General features: G+C 38.9%; 1 protein-coding gene across 5 annotated transcripts in view; it reads left to right on the forward strand.

Annotated features, from left to right (window-relative positions):
- Nucleotides 1-23910, forward strand: part of PIGN (phosphatidylinositol glycan anchor biosynthesis class N) — a 109835-nt gene that overhangs the window by 81366 nt on the left and 4559 nt on the right. For 4 of the 5 annotated variants that reach the window (XM_034996201.1, XM_034996199.1, XM_034996198.1 and 1 more), the window contains 5 exons: nt 1018-1073; nt 1367-1442; nt 3681-3754; nt 16169-16211; nt 18429-18481. In XM_034996201.1, the coding sequence (XP_034852092.1) occupies nt 1018-1073; nt 1367-1442; nt 3681-3754; nt 16169-16211; nt 18429-18481 (302 nt within the window). The remainder of the gene's footprint in view (nt 1-1017; nt 1074-1366; nt 1443-3680; nt 3755-16168; nt 16212-18428; nt 18482-23910) is intronic. The other variant, XM_034996203.1, reaches the window with a different exon arrangement.

The raw sequence follows: 23910 nt of genomic DNA on the forward strand, positions 1-23910 counted from the left end.
AAACCCTAAGCTTCTATCACACCTCTTAATGTTTCTTGACTATGTCTTTTATTTTCCCTCTGTTTACCTTAAAATGCCTCTTGTATACTTCTGTATATCATCATAATCTTAGTTAACATGGGAGCACTTTGAGACTATTTTATTCATATTTATGTTCTTAGGGTCTAGCTCTGCCTCTGACATATACTAGACAATAAATGTTGGTTAATTGATTGGTTGAATGAATAGATCCATGAGTACATTTGAGGTTCAAGTCACCAATTCAAATGCCACTTTTTCACTGAAAGTTGTCATAATTCATACATCCTCTTGAGTGTTTCTTTACCACTTTTGTGTATGTGTCTATAATAATAAAATAGCTAACATTTATTGAGTCCTTTCAATGGGCCAGACAGTATTTTCCTAGTGCTTTCCTAGCAGTTAGTTCTTAGACACCAGTAGGATTAATATTTACCTTTTATTACTGCACTAAAACAAATGTAAGCTTAAGAAGTGTCAAAAAGATATCTAACATTTTCTCGTGACTCATTCTCTGTTGAATTATTGTAGAACATGGTCTCTATTTCTTTCTGAGCCTTCCAAAGAACCTGGCACATTTCACATGTAGTGGGGCACACAGCAAGTATGCATGAACTGAAAATAATATTTCTCCTGAGAATATCTATGTGATGCACTAGGTCCCTGTTCTTGTGAAAAAATCATCAGTGGCCAACTACAGATACAATACTCTGACTTGCTTCTGCTAGAGAAGAGGAAAACGCCCTCCCAAAGATACTAGTGACAAGTGAGGATAAACTCCCACGCCTCCGGTTCTTAGCACATTGCCTCTTCAGTCTGGTTCTTTCAAAATGCATCCACAAGGAGATATAATGGAACATTCACTTACAACAATTTATGGCCAAATGTACAGGTTAAAAATCAAGTTACCCTCATGGTAGAAAAGGCATATCTTTTCTAAATGAAGGAGAAATTTGTATGAATTCTGACTTGTTTTGGCATTTCCTTAACTCTGTTTAGGTTTTCTTCTTAGTGACAGCATTTTTTGGAACTGGGAACATAGCTTCTGTTAACAGGTAATTTTAAACGAAGACAGCATATTTATAATAAAAGATAATACAAGTTAGGATTTCCTTCTGTACTGTGCGTTTTATACTGAAGGATACATTTTGGAGATTGGTATGTATTGGCACATACAGATCTACCTCATTCATTTTAGTGGCTTCCTAATATTCTTAATACAGTGTATGCTTGTGTTTTAGTAAGAGTAGTTTTCAGAAAGTTATTTTAAACATCCTTTTTAGTAGAACATTCTTTTAAAGTTACAATGTGAATTCTAAAATCTTTTTTCTTTCTGTTGGTTCCTTAGCTTTGATCTTGCCTCTGTCTATTGCTTTCTGACCGTGTTTAGTCCTTTTATGATGGGAGCCCTGATGATGTGGAAGGTTAGTTTTCTTATTTTCTTATTTTCTTAAGATACTTGTTAAGATTATCAATTCATTGTGACATTAAGATTATGTAACATTACATGACTTTAAGACTATAAAGTCATTCTTGGGGCGCCTGGGTGGCTCAGTCGGTTGGGCGTCTGCCTTCGGCTCAGGTCATGATCCCAGGGTCCTGGGATTGAGCCCCGCATCGGGCTCCCTGCTCAGCGGGGAGCCTGCTTCTCCCTCTCTGCTGCTCCCCCTGCTTGTGCTCTATCCCTCTCTCTCTCAGATAAATAATAAAATCTTAAAAAAAAAAAAAAAAGACTATAAAGTCATTCTGACAGAACGAAATAGCACAGAAAGAAGATACCTTCACAGATGATGCTGAATGAGAGGTGAGACCCTTTAGCTTTTACTCCAAAATACAGTTAACCTTTTTGCTTTATCCTGAAGCCCATTTAAATTCCACAGAGTACAGATTCTGTGTAAGTTCTGGGAAGTCCTATCACAGATGATGAAAGCCTGTGGGGAAGGGCAGTGCAGATCAGAACTGCAGTGCTCCCAAAGATTCTATATGCTCCCCACGAGACTGCCCACATGTTATAATCTTTTCTCATAATCCATGTACCTAGAATGGATTGATTCACTCCACAAATCCGTCATTGAGTGCTTACATTCAGTAATGCAGCAGGCACCAGCTGGGTGCTGACGATACCAAGATAATGGTAAATTCCTCAGCTTTGGAGGTTTAGACTCCTATGGAATGTGATTCACGTTCTTTCCTGTCTTATTCCCTCTACCGCAGTGCCTGGCACATTTTATGTAGTTAGTATATATCTGCCTAAAATCTAATTACCTTCTATTCAGTTCACATTAGTACTAATTGTTAAAAAGTATGTGTCTCTTAATTGGATTAATATCCTTTTTTTGTTACTGCATTAATACAAATGTAATCTTAAGAAATGTTAAAAAGATATTTTTCTCATGTTACAATTTCTGTTGAGTTATTTTGTTATGTTTATTTTTTCTTTTCTTTCTATTTATTTATTTATTTATTTTACTTATTGAGTTATTTTAAAACATGCATTATTTCTTTAACTTTCTTTTACATTTTTTTTTTAAATTTTTTATTTATTTGACAGAGAGAGACACAGCGAGAGAGGGAACACAAGCAGGGGGAGTGGGAGAGGGAGAAGCAGGCTTCCCGCGGAGCAGGGAGCCCGATGCGGGGCTCGATCCCAGGACCCTGGGATCATGACCTGAGCCGAAGGCAGACACTTAACGACTGAGCCACGCAGGCGCCCCTCTTTTACATTTTTTAATGATAGTTGCTCTTAGTCTATAAGAGACCATTGGCCTTTCATTAAAAATAAGAAAAAAGCAGAGAAAAACAAAAGTTTAAATTAGAATACTAGATTTACTCTCCAGTCTCATTCAGAGCTTTACTGACATAATGCACTCAATGGCTTTTTTTGTCTAATGTGGCCAGAAGTGAAGGTTCTCCCAAACTGTTTTAGTCATATGTCCTTCACTTGAAGGAATCTTACACTGTCCTGAACATCATTTCTTTTCCGTATTTTCTTTCTTTCTTTTTTATTATACATCAAGTATATATATATATATATATACACACATATATATATATTGAATTGGTTATTAGAAAGCAGTATCTCAAAATATTAACAGTATTTATTAGCTCTGGGTTATGGGTTTTCAACCAGTATAAATTATAATATACCTTTCTCAAAATTTTTATAAATATTTTACAGTGAATATGAATTATATAATCAGAAATAAAGTTGTATTAAGATAAATGCGTGAAAAGATCATGTTTATAGAGTTATAGTATCAAGTGACCAGATGGATTCAGAAATCTGTGAATCAAATTATCAGGCTCTATGATTTATTTGGATTTGGGCATTTTGTGCCTCTCATACTGTCTTGGAATCATTTGAACATGATCATTAATTATTATAATGAGTTAGAACAAAAATTTGTATTAGGTTTTATTTGGAATAAGTGTTGATATTTATCTTTTTATACTACATACACTGTTGATGTAGATTTTTAAATCATTTCATCAGTATTCTATGTCATTGATGTCATGGTTTTATTTCAGAGTTTGCTCTTCACTAATAGAGATCAAATTTATTTGAGAAGTTGAAATATTGCTATAAGCAGAAATAGCATTTATTTTTAAGTTTTTCAAATGTTTCAGCTACCCATGGCATGGTTTGTTGTCCTTTTAAACAGATTTTAATCCCCTTTGTTCTTGTGATGTGTGCTTTTGAAGCTGTTCAGCTAACTACCCAGTTATCATCAAAAAGGTAAGGTGAATGTTTAAGAAGCACTGGACGTGCCCTGTCTCTCCGGCAGTGAGAGTAGATATGTGATTGCTACAATGCTGTAGCAGAAGTTGTTTATTATAAAAATGAGAAAAAAATGTTGTACCCTTAGAGCCAGAGTTCAGCCATCATTAGAGGGAATTAGTTGATTATCAGAGCCTCTCGCAGACAAATATGCTTTCTCAACAGTAAAATGTTATTAGAATATTATTCAAGCCAGTGAAGAGCTTCCCTAGAAAACAGTAAAACATAAATGTTAAATTATAGTTAATGATTTGTTTATTGTAGACATAACCGTGCTTACAAAACAGGAGGGATATCATTCTGTTTTGGGTTATTTCTTAAAATATGTATGAGACAAATGTGTTAACATTATTTCATTTTACATGGCTTTAAATTAACTGTTCTACATGTCAGTAATTTACATACCTTCTCAGTCTTATTTTCTACATATTTGACAAGTGGAATGGGAATTATTCTTTCTAAGTTTTGAGGAATTTCTGGAGCAGTCAGTCTTTTTTTTTTTTTTTAAAGATTTTATTTATTTATTTGAGAGAGAGAGAATGAGAGACAGAGAGCATGAGAGGGAGGAGGGTCAGAGGGAGAAGCAGACTCCCCGCCGAGCAGGGTGCCCGTTGCGGGACTCGATCCCGGGACTCCAGGATCATGACCTGAGCCGAAGGCAGTCGCTTAACCGACTGAGCCACCCAGGCGCCCCTGGAGCAGTCAGTCTTAAGCAATCAAGACTCTTAGAGAAGCTAGCAACTAAACTATTTGCTTTTTTGAACCAATAAAATTGCCTCATCAGCACAGAACTGATCAGCGTCTCTGAAAGACACTTGAGATAAATACGAAGCTTCTTAGCAGTTCTGTTATTTTTGAATCAAACTGGCATATTCAGTGCTGAAAGAAATAACTAATATTAGCATAAATTTGCATATTTCTGATGAGTTTAAGCTAGAACTGGGTTTAGCATATTATTATGCATATGCTGTAATAACAATTATAATTTTAAAAGGTTTTCTTCCACTATTTAAAAATAGTAGAAATTTCTTTCTAGTTTAACTATTTAGTATTTTTGCAGGATATTTACATAAATTTAACAGTGAAAACATTTATACCTTGTCAGCATCACATAAAAAATAGTTACTTAGATGCAATAAAAAGCTCGTAAATGACATGTACTTTCTTGGATCTCCGTTAGCAGATACATTTCTTTTAGCAGGAAGAGCTGGTAACACATGGAATGAGAAGTAGAGGTGTGTTTGTTTGTGTGTGTGTGTTAACTGTGTCCTGACACATGGAACGAGAAGTAGAGGTGTGTGTGTGTGTGTGTGTGTGTTAACTGTGTCCTGAGAGCCGCACAAGGAAAAACTAAACATCAATGTAGAGAACTGAGGCAAAGGTGACTAAGACATCATAAATGTCTTCTCTTGTGACTTCTAAACCTTTACAAATTACTTGCAATGTCACAGTGACCCCTCAAATTTAATATGTCACATCCTGAACCTGGTAATTCCCTTTCTTGCTATTGACAACCAGCTCATCTTGTTTTCTTTATCTAATTCATCACACACGCCTAAGTCCATCCTTCCCACCTTGCCACTTGCTAAGTATCACTGATAGCATCTCTCCTTTTTATCCTCATTTTCAATCTCAGTATTTATATTGATAAACATTTTCTGACAACACAATTTTTGAAAGCCTAGGCGTTAAGGTGGAGGTGGCATTTATACTAATGACCGACTTATTAGATCCATAATGCCAAGGATGAGTTCAGTATAACAGACCAGGGAATGATTCTAACTGCTTTTCTTTCAACTCATTGCTTAAGTTAGTATTAAAAAAGGTGAAGTAGAAAAGCTGTGTTCACATTATTTTATTTTGCATGACTTTAAAATTAACTTTTCTAAGTATCAACAATTTATCTAGTTCCTCAACCTTGATAACTAGCTTCATCTCAAAGACTTGTGTATTTTGCATAGAGATCACTACAAGGAAGTATCTGGGCATGAAGATTACTTAGTGATTGAACCATTAAGAATGCTTTTGAGGGCGCCTGGGTGGCTCAGTTGGTTAAGCGACTGCCTTCGGCTCAGGTCATGATCCTGGAGTCCCTGGATCAAGTCCCGCATCGGGCTCCCTGCTCGGCAGGGAGTCTGCTTCTCCCTCTGACCCTCCCCCCTCTCATGTGCTCTCTCTCTCATTCTCTCTGTCAAATAAAATAAATAAAATCTTTAAAAAATAAAAATTAAAAAAATTAAAAAAAAAAAAAGAATGCTTTTGAAACTGGGGTGCCTGGGTGGCTCAGTTGGTTAAGCATCTGCCTTCAGCTTAGGTCATGATCTTGGGGTCCTGAGATCCAGCCCCGCTTCGGGGTCCTGAGATTGAGCCCTATGTCGGGCTCCCTGCTCAGTGGGGAGTCTGCTTCTCCCTCTCCCTCTGCTCCCCCCCCACTTATTTTTTCTCTCTCTCTCTCAAATAAATAAATAAAATCTTTAAAAAAAGCTTTAAAAAAAAAGATGCCTTTGGTTGTAAATAATGAAAATCTAATAGTAGCTGAGAGAAATAGGGAATTATGTGTCTCGTGTAACTTGGAGTCTAGAGGTTGGCAGTGCAAAGCTGGTGTGATGTCATCAGCAACCCTGCCTTTTTGCCCTCCCTTTCTTAGGGTTTGGCCTTTCTCCTCATACCTCCATGCATCAAATCTGCCATCCAGATAGGAAGAAGGACCATTAGGGGAAGAGACAAAAAGATACGTCGTCAGATTTCCCCTCCCATCAGGGCAACAGTTTCTTTCCCAAATGCCCCATCCAACAGATTTCAGATTATGTCTGAATGAGCAGAACTCTAATGAGCACAAGTTCCTTCTAACCTGGAAGGTGACTAGAGAGCAAGAAGTTGTGGATTGGAATGGGTATAGGAAACTGACAACCCAAAGTGCCTGTCACAGTTGAGGAAGACATTTTGAAGTTAATCCATTTCACAGCATGAGATAACATGGAGCTTCCTCACCTCTAGAATGCAACAAAGCATAAGAGACTATGGGACAGCAGCTGAGAAAGAGAAGCAAGTTTTAGTGTTACGGAACCTGGACTGGATCGCCCGACAAAAAGAACCAAGTGGCCCTTGGAGATCTTGGAGGATAGGAGGTTTATTTAACGCCGGTGGGCTCAGAGGAGAGTGATCTCCAAAAGTCTGAGCCCCAAGCACAAACAAAGGGGGCAATTTATACACTTCTACTTCCTCATACTTGGCCCTTTTGGCACGTGCGCGAAGCAGGGCAGGGAGAAGAACCTGGAAGAGCCCTGGGGCAAGGACTGGGACTCTCACTGGCTCGGTCGGCCATCTTAGAACACAGATTTTCCTTATCATTAGGATTACAGAAGTGTTTGACAATCAACCAAATGACGAGACCTAAAAGGGATAATTTTCTGTTCTATATTTGATTACATACTCAACTATACAAGCAAGCCATGGATAAACAATAGTGATTGAAAAAAGAATTTGGGGAGGTCAAATTGTCAGCAGTGTGATCCAGCAACCAAAAAGCTAGTTTCTCATGCCCTATACTAACTGAAATGAATATAAGATATTTTGACACTATCATTTTAAATATACTATTTTGTCCTACTAGACGTTTTGATCTTCAGAATGGTATGCCCCCATATTTAGGAATTCAAATTTGAATCAGAATTATACCTATATTGAGGCGCCTGGGTGGCTGAGTCGTTAAGCGTCTGCCTTTGGCTCAGGTCCTGAGATTGAGCCCCGCGTCGGGCTCCCTGCTCAGCGGGAAGCCTGCTTTTCCCTCTCCTACTCCCCCTGCTTGTTTTCCCTCTCTCGCTATCTCTCTCTCTGTCAAATAAATAAGTAAAATCTTTAAAAAAAAAAAAAGAATTATACCTATATTAAATCACTTTTATTGCAAGAGCATTTTCCAGGGGAAACTATATTAAGCCAGCTTGATTTTTTAATTTATATGAAGTGAAACTAAATTACTTCCAAATATTTTAAAATTTCTTAACAAAGAAATTTGTGTTCGTTTATCTAATTTTTGTCTATCTTAAAGTCTATGAATTTTAGCTTGTTCTGGTGTGATTTCTTTTAATGGTTATTATCTCCAGCAGTTCTAACTAATTTACCTAGGTCAGAGTATAGATCGGGTTTTTATCAAGAAAATTTGCTTCCTCCATCATTATTTTGTCACTTCCAGATTTTACCCTGGTGGTTTTAGCTTTCTATGGTGTTATTTGGTGTTGTTTAGAAACAATTTTGTAGGGGCGCCTGGGTGGCTCAGTCGTTTAAGTGTCTGCCTTCGGCCCAGTCATGATCCCAGGGTCCTGGGATCGAGCCCCGCATCGCTTCTCCCTCTCCCACTCCCCCTGCTTGTGTTCCCTCTCTTGCTGTGTCTCTCTCTGTCAAATTAATAAATAAAATCTTAAAAAAAAAAGAAAGAATTTTGTAGTGTTCTATGGAACCAGAAGGTAGAAGTTCAGTCAGTCTTGTGTCTAAAAAAATGTCACAATATGTAGTAGTAGCCATTTTCAATTTTATTTTATGCTGATTACTTCTACCATTCATTTAGCATATGATGTTTTGAATTTCTATTACAAGCCAGCCACTGTTCTAGCTGCTGGTAATACAGTGGTGAATAGAGCTTACCATCTACTCAGTGAGACAAATAAGAAATAAAATATTTGCCATAAAATGTCAGGTTGTGTTAAATGTCAGGAAGAAAAACAGATCGAAGAGGAGACATTTAAGCAGAGACTGAAATAAACACAGAGTGAACCATGAAACTATATGAGAAAAGAGCACTTTTAGGTAGAGAGGGTGTGGAGCATACAAAGGGCATGAGGTGAGACCGGTGTAGAGTATTTGAAGAACAGCAGGAGGACCAGCCATAAGCAGAGTGTGCTAACAGAAAAATTGTAGGAAGGACGGTTGGAGAGATAGGTAGGGGCCAGATCATATGGGGCCATTTCGGCCATAGTTTGGACTTCTGAATTTTTCCTAGTTGAGGCAAGAAGCCATTGGAAGGTCTCAAAGTCTCCTTTGTCTGTTCTTTTTTTTTTTTTAAGATTTTTTTTTTTTTAAGATTTTATTTATTTATTTGAGACAGAGAGAATGAGAGAGAGCACATGGGAGGGGGGAGGGCCAGAGGGAGAAGCAGACTCCCTGCCGAGCAGGGAGCCTGATGCGGGACTCGATCCCGGGACTCCAGGATCATGACCTGAGCCGAAGGCAGTCGCTTAACCAACTGAGCCACCCAGGCGCCCTTTTTTTAAGATTTTATTTATTTATTTGAGAGAGAGAGAATGAAAGACAGAGAGCATGAGAGGGAGGAGGGTCAGAGGGAGAAGCAGACTCCCCGCCGAGCAAGGAGCCCGATGCGGGACTCGATCCCGGGACTCCAGGATCACGACCTGAGCCGAAGGCAGTCACTTAACCAACTGAGCCACCCAGGCGCCCCACCTTTGTCTGTTCTATGACTAATACCTTTAGGAGGACAAGAGTAAAAGCAGGAAGATGGTTAGAGCTGAATGACCTTAGTGGTTTGGTGGAAGTAATAAGAGGTAACATTCATTATCATTTGTATAAAAACCCAGTAGCATGCATTTATTTCTTGAATCAAGGAGTATTCATGGGACAGTCTCATAGGATCTAGGTGCTCAGTAGCTTGAAAACAGGGATAAAATATCAAAACTAACCAGATTTTAATGGAAATACTGTTTCCAGAACAAGGAGAGTAATAATCCCATCCTACTTTCATAGTAATTTGATCACCATAAGTAGTAAACACTGTCACATTTATGCCTTCTTGTTTGACCAATATATGAATAAGTAAGGGAAACAAAGGACACATTCAAGGGAAAATGGTAAGCATGCCAAAGGCTTCCAAGAGTAGATAGTGCCTTGGGGAGACAATGCACATCATGGCTAGGAGCACAGGCTCTGAGGCCAGACTTACTATGTTTAAATTCTGCCCTTGGGGAGCCTGGGTGTCTCAGTTGGTTAAACATCTGCCTTCAGCTTGGGTTGTGGTCCTGGACTCCTGAGATCGAGCCCTGCCTCAGGCTCCCTGCTCAGCAGGAGTCTACTTCTCCCTCTGCCTCTGCTCTTCCTCGACTTGTGCTCTCTCTCTCTCAAAATAAATAAAATCTTAAAAAAAAAAAAGTCTGCCCTCTCACTAGCTGTGTGACCTTGGACAACTTCTTTGTTCCTCAGTCTTCACAGAATACTTCAAAATTTGCTCTGGAAAAGCTTTTCCTTCTTGTTAATTGAGTGTTAGATCAGACGTCATATTCTCTGATGAACTTTTCTTACCCAACTGCCGTCCCCTCAAATTCCTAGCTAAAGTTAGGTAACTTTACCTAGGTAAAGGGAGAGCGAGAGCACACACCTGCTGGGGAAAGGGCAGAGGCAGAGGGGGAGGGAGAGAGAAACTTAAGCAGACTCCACACTGACCGTGGAGCCTGGTGCAAGGCTCCATTTCATGACCCTGAGATCACGACCTGAGCTGAACCCGAGAGTTGGATGCTTAACTGACTGTGCTACCCAGGTGCCCCATGATGAACTATTTCTTACTTTTCTATTTCACGCCCTGTTGTGGGCTCAATTATGTGCCCTCCCCTATCCCCACACCAACAAAGCATATGTTGAATGGGACTGTATTTGAGATAGGACCTTTAAAGAGATAATTAAGGTAAAATAAGGTAGGTCATGGTGGGCCCTAGTCCAATATATAAATGGGTGTCCTTATAAGAAGAGGAGATTAGGACACATACACACACAGAGGAGAGACCATGTAAACACAAAGGGAGAACATGGCCATCTCCAAACCAAGGAAAGAGCCTCAGAATGAGAATACCCTGCCAACACCTTGACCTCAGACTCAGCTTCCAAAACTACAAGAGAATACGTTGCTGTTTTTGAACCCCCCAGGCTGTGGTACTTTGTTATGACAGCCCAGGCAAACTAATACACATCCTATGAACTCTGAAAGGGCAGAGATTCTGTCTTTCACTGTGTCTTTAATTTTATCTAAAGTTTTTGTTACAAAGAGTGAAAAAGAAATCAGTATATATTAGGCACCTACCATATGCAGGCACTGTGTTAGATAATTTACATATATTACTTAATTTTCCCAACAGTGCTCTGAAGTAGGTATTACTCTGCCCATTCTATAGATAAGGAAACTGAGGCTGAGAAGATAGTAAGTACCCTAATCACGTGTGTCTTACTTCCAAAGGGTTGCAGAACATCATCTGTGTCCTACAATTAAACGTGGTTTTAGAAAAACATTTAAAACTATCAAACCAAACTTCAAAAAAGATATTTAAAAGTCTGTTGCATTTAAATTGCATTTCTTATTTTTGTTTCCAGTTTTTATTTAAATTCTAGTTAGTGAACATACACTGTAATACTGATTTCAGGAATAGAATTTAGTGATTCATCACTTACAAACCCCTAGCGCTCATCACAACAAGTGCCCTCCTTAATACCCATCCCCCATATAGCCCATTCCCTGCCCACCTTCCCTCCACTGACCCTCAGTTTGTTCTCTTAAGAGTTTGTTCTCTGCCCTTTCCCCTGCAGTTTGCTCTCTCAGTTTGCCTCCCTCTCTTTCTTTCCCCCCGTTCCCTTATGTTCATTTATTTTGTTTCTTAAATTTCACATATGAGTGTAATCATATGGTATTTGTCTTTCTCTGACTGACTTGTTTTGCTTAGTGTAATACCCTCGAGTTCCATCCACATCATTGCAAATGGCAAGATTTCATTCTTTTTGATGGCTGAGTAATATCCCATTACATACACACCACATCTTCTTCAGCCATTCATCAGTCAGTGGACATTTAGGCTCTTTCCATAATTTGGCTATTTTTTTTTAAGATTTTATTTATTTATTTGAGAGAGAGAGAATGAGAGAGAGCACATGAGAGGGGGGAGGGTCAGAGGGAGAAGCAGACTCCCTGCCGAGCAGGGAGCCTGATGCGGGACTCGATCCAGGGACTCCAGGATCATGACCTGAGCTGAAGGCAGTCGCTTAACCAACTGAGCCACCCAGGCGCCCTTGGCTTGGCTATTGTTGATAATCCTGCTATAAGCATCGGGTGCATGTGTCCCTTCAAATCAGTATTTTTGTATCCTTTGGGTAAATACCTAGTAGTACAATTGCTAGATCATAGGGTAGTTCTATTTTTCACTTTTTGAGGAACCTCTGTGTTGTTTTCAGAGTGGCTGCACCAGTTTGCATTTCCATTAACAGTGTAAGAGGGTTCCTCTTTCTCTGCATCCTTGCCAACATCTGTTGTTTACTGTGTTAATTTTAGCCATTCTGATAGGTGTGAGGTGATATATCATTGTAGTTTTGATTTGTATTTCCCTGATGATGAGTGATGTTGAGCATCTTTTCATGTGTCTGTTAGCCATCTATATGTCTTCTTTGGAAAAATGTCTATCTATTCATGTCTTCTGCCTATTTCTTAACTAGATTATTTGTTTTTTTGGGGTGTTGAGTTTGATAAGTTCTTTATAGATTTTGGATACTCTTTATCAGATATGTCATTTGCAAATATCTTCTCCCATTCCGAAGGTTGCCTTTTAGTTTTGTTGATTGTTTCCTTCACTGTGCAGAAGCTTTTTATCTTTTTTTTTCTTTCTTTTTTTAGAGAGGGAGAGAGAAAGAGAAAGAGAGAGGGGGTGAGGGGCACAGGAGAGGGAGAGAGAGCATCTTAAGCAGGCTCCACACCCAGTGCAGAGCCCGACGAGGGGCTTGATCTCACAACCCTGAGATCATGACCTGAGCTGAAATCAAGAGTCAGATGCTCAACCAACTGAGCCACTCAGGCATCCCAAGAAGTTATTTATCTTGAAGACCTAGTAGTTCATTTTTGCTTTTGTTTCCCTTGCCTCTGGTGATATGTCTAGTAAGAAGTTGCTATGGCCAGTGTCAAATCCTATGCTGTCCTCTAGGATTTTGATGGTTTCCTGTCTCATATTTAGGTCTTTCATCTGTTTTGAATTTACTTTTGTGTATGGTGTAAGTAAGTGGTCCAGTTTCATTCTTCTGCTTGTTGCTGTCCAGTTTTCCCAACACCATTTGTTGAGGAGACTTTTTTCCATTGGATATTCTTTCCTGCTTTGTCGAAGATTAGTTGACCATATAGTTATGGGTCCATTTCTGGATTTTCTCTTCCATTCCATTGATCTATGTGTCTGTTTTTGTGCCAGTACCATACTGTCTTAATGCCTGCAACTTTGTAATATAGCTTGAAGTCTGGAATTGTGATGCTTCCGGCTTTGCTTTTCTTTTTCAAGGCTGCTTTGGTTGTTTAGGGTCTATTGTGGTCCCATATAAATTTTAGGGTTGTTTGTTCTAGCTCTGTGAAAAATTCTGGTGGTATTTTGATGGGGATTGCATTAAATATGTAGATTGCTTTGTATTTCTTTTTTTTCTTCTTGTCTCAGAAGAACTAGAGCCATAGGGTAGAATTTTTGTTTCACTGATTTTGATTCAAAGAAGGAAAGCATTTTGTAGTAATTGGGGCTGTGTAAATTGGGGTGGATTCAGTAACTGGAACCATTAAAGCCCATGCTAGACAGAGCTTTCATTGGGATTGTTACTTTGAGAATTGGTGTTTTGTTCAGAAGGTTTACTCAATGACCATTTTGTTCTCCACAAACTCTTAGTTTAACACACTTATTATATGTCTGTTTTGTCAGACTTGTGAATGATACATAACACTTCAATTAGATATGGTAAGTCTGACTTGTGCTATATGTCTGTGTATGTGAACTATTGAGTTACATTTCTATATTTCAAACCTATAGTTAGAAAAACAATTATGTCTAAAAGAGAAGTCAAGGATGATTTTAAAATAAGCATACTAACTTTAGACTAGTTGAAATGGAACTGTGTAATGCAATTCAATAATTGATCATATGAGTTTTCCCTGAAGGAAATACTTTTTTAGAACATTAAGTTTGTAAGTGAGATGAGAGAAATCTACAGCTTTCTTGCAGCTCTGTATTGTACATAAAAATTTTAAAATCTGAGAACACTTTTCATTGTTGTTTTCTGTTTGGACTTAAGAGAAAAGCACTAGATGACAAAAATGATTTACATTTTTTCCCCTTTTATTACCTAATTGCTGTGATACCTTAATGGGAGAGGGAAATTTGTCCATTTCTTCTGCAAATAAAAAAGCTAAGATTCTGTATTACACATGAGCATTAAGTTCTTCATTGCCTTGTTAAGGAAATCAAGGAGGCATGCTGTGATTTTTTTTTTTTAATCTTGACCAAAATCTTACACCTTACATAAAAATTAACTCAAAATAGACCAGATTCAAACTTTTAGGAAAAACATAAGAGAAAAATCTTTGAGATTTGGGCTAGGAAAGAGTTAGGCTTGACATTAAAACCATGATCTGTGTAAGGCAAAATTGATAAATTGGACTTCATCAAAATTAAAAACTCTTGCTCTACAAAAAAGAAGATCCTGTTAAGAGAATGAAAAGACAAGCTACATACTGGCAGAGAATATTTACAAACTATGTATCTGACCAAGGACTACTATCCAGACTATATAAAGAACTCTCAAAACTCAACAGTAAACACCAAACAATTTAATGAGAAAATGAGCAAAAGAACTGAGCATATATAGATGGCAGTTGAAGCTGTTCAACATCGTTAATGACTAAGGAAATGCATATTAAAACCACAGTGAAGGGGCACCTGGGTGGCTCACTCGGTTAAGCGTCTGCCTTCAGCTCAGGTCATGATCCCAGGGTCCCGGGATTGAGCCCCGTATCAGGCTTCCTGCTCAGCAGGGAGCCTGCTTCTGCTTCTCCTTCTCCCTCTGCCTGCCACTCCCCCTGCTTGTGCTCTCTCACTCTCTCTGTCAAATAAATAAATAAAATCTTTAAAAAAAAAAAAAAACCACAGTGAGGTATCATTATACAGCGATCAGGATAGCTAAAAATAGAAAGTAGTGACACCAAATGCTGGTAAAGATGCAAAGAAATTGCTCTCATATATTGCAGATGGGAACATATATTGTATAACCACTCTGGAAAGAGTTTTAGTTTCTTATTTTTTTTTAAAGGTTTTATTTATTTATTTATTTGTCAGAGAGAGTGAGCGAGAGCGCAATCAGGGGGAGCGGCAGGCAGAGGGAGAAGCAGGCTCCCCGCTGAGCAAGAAGCCCGATGTGGGACTCCTCTCAGGACCCCCGGATCAAGACCTGAGCCAAAGGCAGGCACTTAATGAACTGAGCCACCCAGGAGTCCCATGGAGTTTTAGTTTCTTATTAAACCAAACATGCAACTGCCATAAGATCCAACAATTACGTCCTGTGGCATTTTTCCTAGAGAAATAAGAACTTATGTTTGCATAAAAAACTGTACTCGAGTGTTTATAGCAGCTTTATTTGTAATGTCTTTCAGTGTTTGAATGGTTAAGCAGACTGTGGTACATCCATAAATGGAGTACTACTCAGCAGTTAAAAGGATCTAACTATTGATACATTACAATACCTTAGATGAATCGCAAAGGAATTATGCTGAGTGAAAAAATATAATCCCAGCAGGTTACAAAGTGTTATATAAATGATTCCACTTATATAACACTCTTGAAATGACAAAATTATAGAAATGGAGAACAAATTAGTGGTTTTCAGGGGTTAGAGATTAGGCAGGGGGTTGGTGCAGGGAGGATAGATGTAGCTATAAAACAGTATCATGAGGGATCCTTGTAATGATGGAAACATTCTGTATCTTGACAGTGTCAGTGTGGATATCCTGGTTGTGATATTGAACTAGAGTTTTGTAAGATACTGCCTTGGGGGAAACTAGGCCAGGGGTACATGAGATCCCTCTATATTATTTCTTGTAATTGCATGTGATTATCTCAAAATAAAAAGTTTAATTAAAAATCATAATTCTGGGCACCTCAGTCGGTTAAGGTCCAACTCTTGACTTCAGCTCAGGTCATGATCTCAGGTTCATGAGATCAAGCCCTGCATCAGGCTCCGTGCTGAGCATGGAGCCTGCTTGGGCTTCTCTCTCTCCTTCTCCCTCTTCCCTTTCCTCCACCCCTTCCTCCTCTCCTTCTCTCTCTCTCCAAAATAAATAAATAAAAATCATAATTCACATCCCTTTCCTACCATTGAAACAAATATTCAAAATGTTAAATAGCATTTTTGAATTCCAGACTATACTGTGGGACAGTTGTCCATTATAATGTGAATAGAGCCCTTGTCTAAAGTAGTATTTTCAGAAGCAAAAATACTAATAGAGGATTATTTGATTATTCTCATTTTTATTTTAATGTGCTTTAAAAATGTGCCAGTTCTATTATGTGTAATCTTTCTTTATTTTTTTTCCAGCCTTTTTCTCATGGTTCTCATCATATCAGACATTATGGCTTTGGTAAGGCATTACTGGATATTCAGTATAAATAAGATTGAGAAACTAAGTGCTGGTTTAATTTAATCAAGAGAAATCTGAATGCATTTCTGTGCATGAAATCTTTAGATATTAAGTTATAAGTGCTGGCATAATTTACACATATAAATTACTTTCTTTTTATAAATGACTTATGCAGGAAGGGTGTTCTTCTGAAGGTGTCAAAAGTCTTCTTACTTGATTTATTTGCATCTGTCATTTTATACCTAGTCTTCCATGGTGCATTGTGTCTGAAATGAACCTTCCATAGGAAGTTCACAGAAAAAGCTAACTTTAGATTTAGGTAATACATCATTTTCCTACTTGAAATGTTGATTTCTCTAACCCTTTTCTAAGATTGAGAAAACGGAGGGAAGGAAGGAAGGAAAGAAGAAATAGAGCTTTTCAAGTGGGAAGATGTTACCAAGTTAATGACTCTTATGAGTGAGTTCTGAGTAAGGACCATGCAGGTGGGCCTCTTGTACATAGCGTATTAAGAAAAAGAACCTACTTTACACCTACGAATTCAGGGGGTTCTCAAAACTGCCCTCAGGTTTGATAATTCACGAGAAGGACAAAACTCACGGAAAACTATTATATTCACAGTTACGATTTATTGTAGGAAAGTATACAAATTAAAGTTATCCAAGGGAAGAGACTCAGAAGGCAGAGTCTAGGAAGGGTCCGGATGTGGAACTCTGGTCCTCTCCCTGTGGAGTCAGGACAGCATTACTGTTCCAGCATTGATGTGTGATGTTCATAGGGAGTACTGCCAACGAGGCTCACAAGAGCCTCGGTTGTTCAACTTTTTAATGAGGATCAATCACATTTTGTCCCCATGACTGACCTTTAATGTTCACTCCTTCTAGAGGTGGTACCTGATAGCACATGGCCTGAAGCCCCCAATATAAATCACATTATTAGACTGTCCAGTGGCTAAGGCCCCAAGGCAAAATACTCCCATCAGGCATGGCATTCCATGGGCCTAGAAGTCATTCTAGGTAGCTGAAGGCAAAGGCCAGATTTCTCTTTGGGTAAAGCTAATTCTTCACTATATAACATCCTATGCTAGAACTGATTGGAGACACCAAGTAGTCTAACTTCCCAATCAGATTCCTAGTCACTTGATTTAGGTGAGAGCATTTTTGTGTTCTGTTGAACTGGATATCCATTATATATCTGAAATTGACCAAACATAATAATGCTAGAACAAATCAGCTTTCAGTTTTGCTCACAAAGAGCAAGATATGTTAATGGAAGGGAATTTAAATTCTCTGATTAATTTTGTAAAGAGTCAGATTGCTTTCTTTAGCTTACGAAGCCATTTGTGACCTAGCTTCTGCTTACTTGACCAGCATCATCTCCAACCTTGTTCTGTCCACACCTGCCTCCTCACCTGTACCTGCCGCGCTCCCCCTGGACTCTTGACATTTACATAGGTTTCTCCCTCTGTCAGAAACATACTTCTCCTCCGATCTCCTCAGACTCCTCTTTCACCTGACTCTTACTTTTTACTTAGATTTTTAGACCCTTTATTGGGACAGCCTTCCCTTATACTCCATGTGGGGTATGTTCCCCTTCCTTTGTGCTCCCATAATTGCCTGTCTTTTCCAGTGATAACACTCATCTCTCTCTCTCCCTCTCTCTCTGTCTCTCTCTTACACACACACACACACACACCTGATAATTTGATTGAATTATTCACTAGGTTATACAACTCCCAAAAGAGATTTTATCTCCAGGACCTAACACAGTGATTAGCACATAGTAGGCTGTCAGTAGATATTTCTTGATAAATAGATGATATGGCGTTTTTTCACTGAGGTCTTTGGTATTATTCGTGTCTTTTATTAAAATCAGTAGAGTCTGCAACTTTTGATCTCGGGGTCTTCAGTTCAAGCCCCACGTTGGGCTTAGAGCTTACTTAAAAAAATTAAGTTGGTTATCTTTATTTTTAGCTATTCATAAATGTCACTTTTGTGTTCATTTGATCGAATTGTAATGCTACATCTGGCTTTTAGGCTATTGCTCATTTTAGTCCAAGCAGAAATTTCTATAAAGGACATATTCTTATAGATTCTAGTCAGATAGTGGTTATAAGAGGTCAGAAGTCTGAAACTGATAATCCTAAAATAAATTATTTTTCATCTGAATGAAAATACCTTTGTTTTTAATGGAGCCATATTTTGTTTTATTTTACAGCATTTTTTCTTCTTAGTCAAGGATTATGGAAGCTGGCTTGATATTGGAACAAGGTGCAGTATATAATCACATTGAAATTCTTAAGAATACAGTGAAAAATAATAACTTGACATCTTAGTAGAAGGTACCAATTTGATTTTTGAGGTAAACGTAGCAAGTAGCAATTATTTTAAGCTTCTGGATGTGAGACATGTCTCTCCAATTCTTAACATTAACACATTAGCAGATGTTTTCTTGGGATGATGTGGGGATAGATGCTAACTCTGGAGAGAACTATAGAACAGTGGGAAGGTGCAAGGGAAACTGTGAATCTGATCTGGGTTTTCAGAGTCTGTCCTCATAATCTGTCAGTCTCTTTAGAAAAATGATGCACTCAGTGGCAGTATAGATTTTGTGTCAATTTAAATTGTGTGTAATCCTTATCTGCCTCTTAAAATCTTTAATATGAGAACATTTAACATGTGAGACCTTACAACAGTGTTCTAGTATAACATGAACAAAAAGTCAGTTTTTTCTTTAACATGATTTGAATATGAATGATTGCCATAATCTGTTAAATTTCTTCTCTTTGAGAAATAAAGCAAAGTCAGTCCTTTTGCCTTTTTGTTTTCAAATGCATTCGGAGACAATACTTTTTTTTTTAAAGACTTTATTTATTTGACAGAGAGAGAGAGAGAGAGAGCAGGAACACAAGCAGGGGAAGTGGGAGGGGGAGAAGCAGGTCTCCTGCTGCCCGATGAGGGGCTCCATCCCAGGACCCTGGGATCATGACCTGAGCCAAAGGCAGACATTTAACGACTGAGCCACCCAGGCGCCCGCGGAGACAATACATTTTTATAGACTGCTTTTTTTTCATTAGTCAATATTTATTTAGCACTTGTGTTGCTGGAAATTGCATAGGTTTGGGTGAGACTGTGTTAGACATTCTCTCCTCTGTTCCTACCTCTTGGCAGCTCACTTCTGGTCCTGCTTTCTTATTTATATACACGTTTGCCTCCCTGCCTCATCTGATTTGAATCTTCTTCATTCCATATGTGCCAGGCATGTAAAAGGTGTCCCTAGATCATTTTGCTTTCATTACTCTTAAATGCTTAGGGAGAGTTTTGACGTCTCTCTCTCTCTCCAGCCCTCTGATCCCAAAGTGTCCAGACAAGATAGTGGGTTAGAACATGGGCTTTAGACCAGAGCACCTGGGCTTGGACAACTTCAGCCACATTTTAGCTACGAGACCATCAGCAAGTGACTTAAACCCTCTCATCTCTCCCCTGTCTCGTGTAGTTGTCTGAATGGATGACTCCACATGGAGCATTGAGCACAGTGCCCGGCATCTAAGAAGTTTCAGTAAAGACAGCTATTTAGTATTGATGTTATTCTGTGGTTCTATTTTTTTATCCTTCAGAGTGTTTCCTGTGTTTGACATACATCTCCTTATTCTCTCCGATGTTTGATTAATTTTCTTTCATTTTAGACATACGCCAGAATTTTGTTTGGGACATATTCTCGTAAAATATAGTATTTTTGTGTGTGAGACTTTTTGGGTTTTTTTTGAGACTTTTTATTTTTAATTGTAAAATACAGATAACAAAATTTACCATCTTAACATCTTTTAAGTGTACATTTCAGCAACATTAAGTAAATTCACACTGTTGAGCAGTTATCACCATTACCCATCTCCAGCATTGGGAGTTAGGATGAGCTGAACTGTAAAAGGGAATGTGGGAACTTTTGGGGTGATGGAAATGTTCTCTGTCTTAACAGTGAGGATGGTTATGTGGTGTACCATGTCTTAATACTCATCTAACTGGACACTTAAAATAGTCCCATTTTCTTACATATAAATCCTTAAAGATAACTCATAAGGAAAAATAGAAGAAAAACTAATAGAAGAAAAAATAACTATCTAAAAGTGAAATTAGTAGGATATAGTATAAGTATGCTCAGTTCTTCTCTTTCCTAGCAGGGACTTAATATATAATGTTTTAAATTGATGTATCAATAAATAGCAACATAAAGATACTAATTCATGGTAAGGAGGTAACCGCCAGAAGATCTAAAAAGAGAAGTGGCCAAAGCAGTTGTCTTGAGAAGTAGGGAAGGAGGAATGAGGATTGTCGGTTTTCATCGTAAATCTTTCTCCAGTATTTTACGTTTTTAATACTGCGTGTTTGACTCTGATAAAAATTAAAGAGAAAGGAATAAATGAAATGGGAGGTCAAGAAGTAGAGTTTAAGTATAGACCACTTTTTCAAGCTTCGTTAGAAAGGAAAGGAGAAATGCAGGGCAGTAACCACATGGAATACCCTCACGTCTCTCTGAGATTTTATTGCCCTTTCATTTCACTCATGAGCGTGAAGAATGATATTATAGTTGGAAGGAGTGAATGTCCCTCAGTACATCAATTCTGATTGCCCTCTGTCAAATCTGGAGTTCTGGAGCCAGTACTGGGGCCCAAATGGAGTAAGCTTGTTTAGAGTAGAGTAGAGGCAGAGACTTACCCACAAGGTCAGAGCAAAGCTGTGCATTGCAACATAGAGTCCACATGCCCAGCAGTTGGTTATTTGAGACAGGAGTCCTGAAAGACATGATGAAGGCAGTTCAGAGACCGGGCAATCGGTTTGCATTAGGTAAAGGCAAAATAAGACAGAAGCTCGAACTTGAATAGGAGGTCTAAGCTGTCAGTCAAAGGATTGCCCCCCTGCCGTCCCACCTCTGCCACAACTGACCAACCTTTGTGTTGTGCTGCAGTGTTTAAGGATCTTCCAGCACATTATTTCATGTGATCTTTATCACAACGCTGTAAAGTAGATATTCTTCACAGTAGATATATTTAGTGTCTTCATTTTAGAGATGAGAACACTGTGGCCCATTTTAGAGATGAGGAGAGTGTGACTCGCCTGTTTCACAGACTGGTGAATGATGGAGCAGGCGCGGAGGGCAGCGCTTCAGTAGCCAAGGCTGTAGAATCCCCGCTGCCCCTCACTGCCTCTACGACAGGGAATTTCCCGAAGTCTTTGTTTTGTGACTCTCATAAATCTTTTTTAAAAGTGGCTTTGTGTCTGATCCTGTGTGTGATTGTTGCAAAGGAACCATTCACTGCAGAGTTTTGATAACATACATTTTGGATTTGAAGGAGAAAGAAATATTGATTAGGAGGGTATGAGCCAGAAGTAGATTGTGTCCTTTGATGCACAAAAGTTTTAAATTTTTATGTAGTCCAATTTATCTATTTTTATTTGTGTTACCTGTGCTTGCTTGATCCTTTTTAAAAGAGGCTTTGAGCCATTGCAAAACTTGTATTTAACATCTAGCATGACATTCTTCCTGGCACTTGCGTGGTACCTCCAGGCCTATTTCTTGCATTCCTTTACACAACCATCATGGGAATAAAGTGTTCATCAGAGCACAAAATAATTGCAGAACGAGAGACTATAGATGCATAAGACAAACATTGAGCATCATTCAAACCAAGGGAAACAGGATGGTGCATCAGCCCTCGCGGGTCGAGAATGTGTTGATGACCCCCGCTCTGCAGGACTAACCATCAGAAAAGGATGCTAACCCCATGTTTCAGTACTATAATTTATTGATGATACTTATTAAAATATGATATAATTGATTCATGCTATGCAGTGTAAAAACTATGCTGTAGAAATATTTTGTGGTAATGGTTCTTTTTGTAAAGGGAGCTGCCCTCCACACACAGTGACAAGTGCAGGTTTACCTGGAACGGTCCTGGATTATGTCTGTTGTCCTGGTGCACTCCGTCACTCTGACAGAATCCAGAAGGGACAGCAAGGTGATAAAGGCACAGCCAGTTAGTAAGTTAGGTTAAACCACAGTTCATCTCAGTCTCAGTGCTTTGTCCTCACAGATCTAACTCCTGTCAGTGAAATGGGGTGCTTGTTCTGAGAGACTTCTTGAAGGCGGGTGTAATAGGGGACTTCAGAGCTTGGGTTCTGTTCATCAGGCTGAAAGCAATGAATGATCCTGCATAAATTCCCCACATAGTCTCCTGGTCATCCCTGCTGAAATACCTCCTTGCTCTGCTGTTTGTCTTCTTTGTCTCTTATTATAACATCCAAAAAATGCCCTCTTAACAAAGGAAGATGATTGCAGAGGGGAGGTGGGGGATGGAAGGGGTGGGGATGGGGAAACAAAATGAAAATCTGAGTTAGAAAAATTAGGCTTTCTAAATGGAATTGCCCAGATTGAGGCTGCAGGGGGACATTTTTGATTTGCTGCTGCTCCTGTTGAAAAGTTAGAATTCTAGAATCTTCTCTGGGTATCCTGTATAGCAGTGATGGCATGTACCGCCTTGGGGACCCATGTGGGACAGGTCTGATGGGCATGAGTGGTGCATGCATCTTCATCAGCATCTAATTTATTGCCAGGAAAAGGCTTGGATAATGGCTGGAAAATATGCTTCAAGATTCAAAGCTCTAAAACACCATATAATAGGGTTCACGTTATCAAAACTTCATTATTGGGGCGTCTGCCTTCGGCTCAGGTCATGATCCCAGGGTCCTGGGATCCAGCCCCGCGTTGGGCTCCCTGCTCTTCAGGAAGCCTGCTTCTCCCTCTCCCACTCCCCCTGCTTGTGTTCCCCTCTCTCTGTGTCTCTCTCTGTCAAATAAACAGATAAAATCTTAAAAAACAAAACAAAACTTCATTATTGTACTTTTTCCTGCATTCTGTTTGTGAGAATGTTGCTTTTAAGTTTTGGGTTTCTAATTATTCCTGTGTGAATGTATATATGAAAAGCTGAGATGTTTCTTGTCATGTTGCAGATATTACTAAATTTATTGGCAGAGTTTCCTTAATGGGATCCAGAGTTATTTGAATTGTGCTCCTGTGGTGGTTTCCCTTTGTGACAAATTTTATTTCTAAACTCCTTTTTATTAGTAATATAGTTAATAACTTCAGCCATAACATGCCTATTATATACAGGAATAGAATGTTGTCCTTTTGTTCTTACTACTTGATTGCTTTATGAATACAGAAATGGTGAGAATGTGTCCCAGAATTCTAGAGAGGAGTGGGAGCTCACCAACCCCATGAATGTGGTCTGCACGTATCTGTAATGGTCATAGTGTCATCATGGTGATTGCAGTGGGTTTTCAAAATAGGTTTGAGAGATTCCTCAGCTGTTCGTTTCAGGTTAACAAATAAGTAATAGGGGCGCCTGGGTGGCTCAGTTGTTAAGCTTCTGCCTTCGGCTCAGGTCATGATCCCAGGGTCCTGGGATCGAGCCCCGCATCAGGCTCCTTGCTCAGCAGGAAGCCTTCTTCTCCCTCTCCCACTCCCCCTGCTTGTGTTCCCTCTCTCGCTGTGTCTCTCTCTGTCAAATAAACAAATAAAATGTTTAAAAAACAAAACAAATAAGTAATAGTTTGTTTAAAAATGAAGAGTGTATTATTAGGGCATGAGACAGTATTTATGGGTGTAGTCCAGTATGTTTAAAAATGCATCTTCAGAGCAGATT

This window comes from Mirounga leonina, unplaced genomic scaffold, assembly GCF_011800145.1.
Source record: "Mirounga leonina isolate KUSES-001 unplaced genomic scaffold, KU_Mleo_1.0 Mir_93, whole genome shotgun sequence".
In the NCBI taxonomy this organism is placed as follows: Eukaryota; Metazoa; Chordata; class Mammalia; order Carnivora; family Phocidae; genus Mirounga; species Mirounga leonina.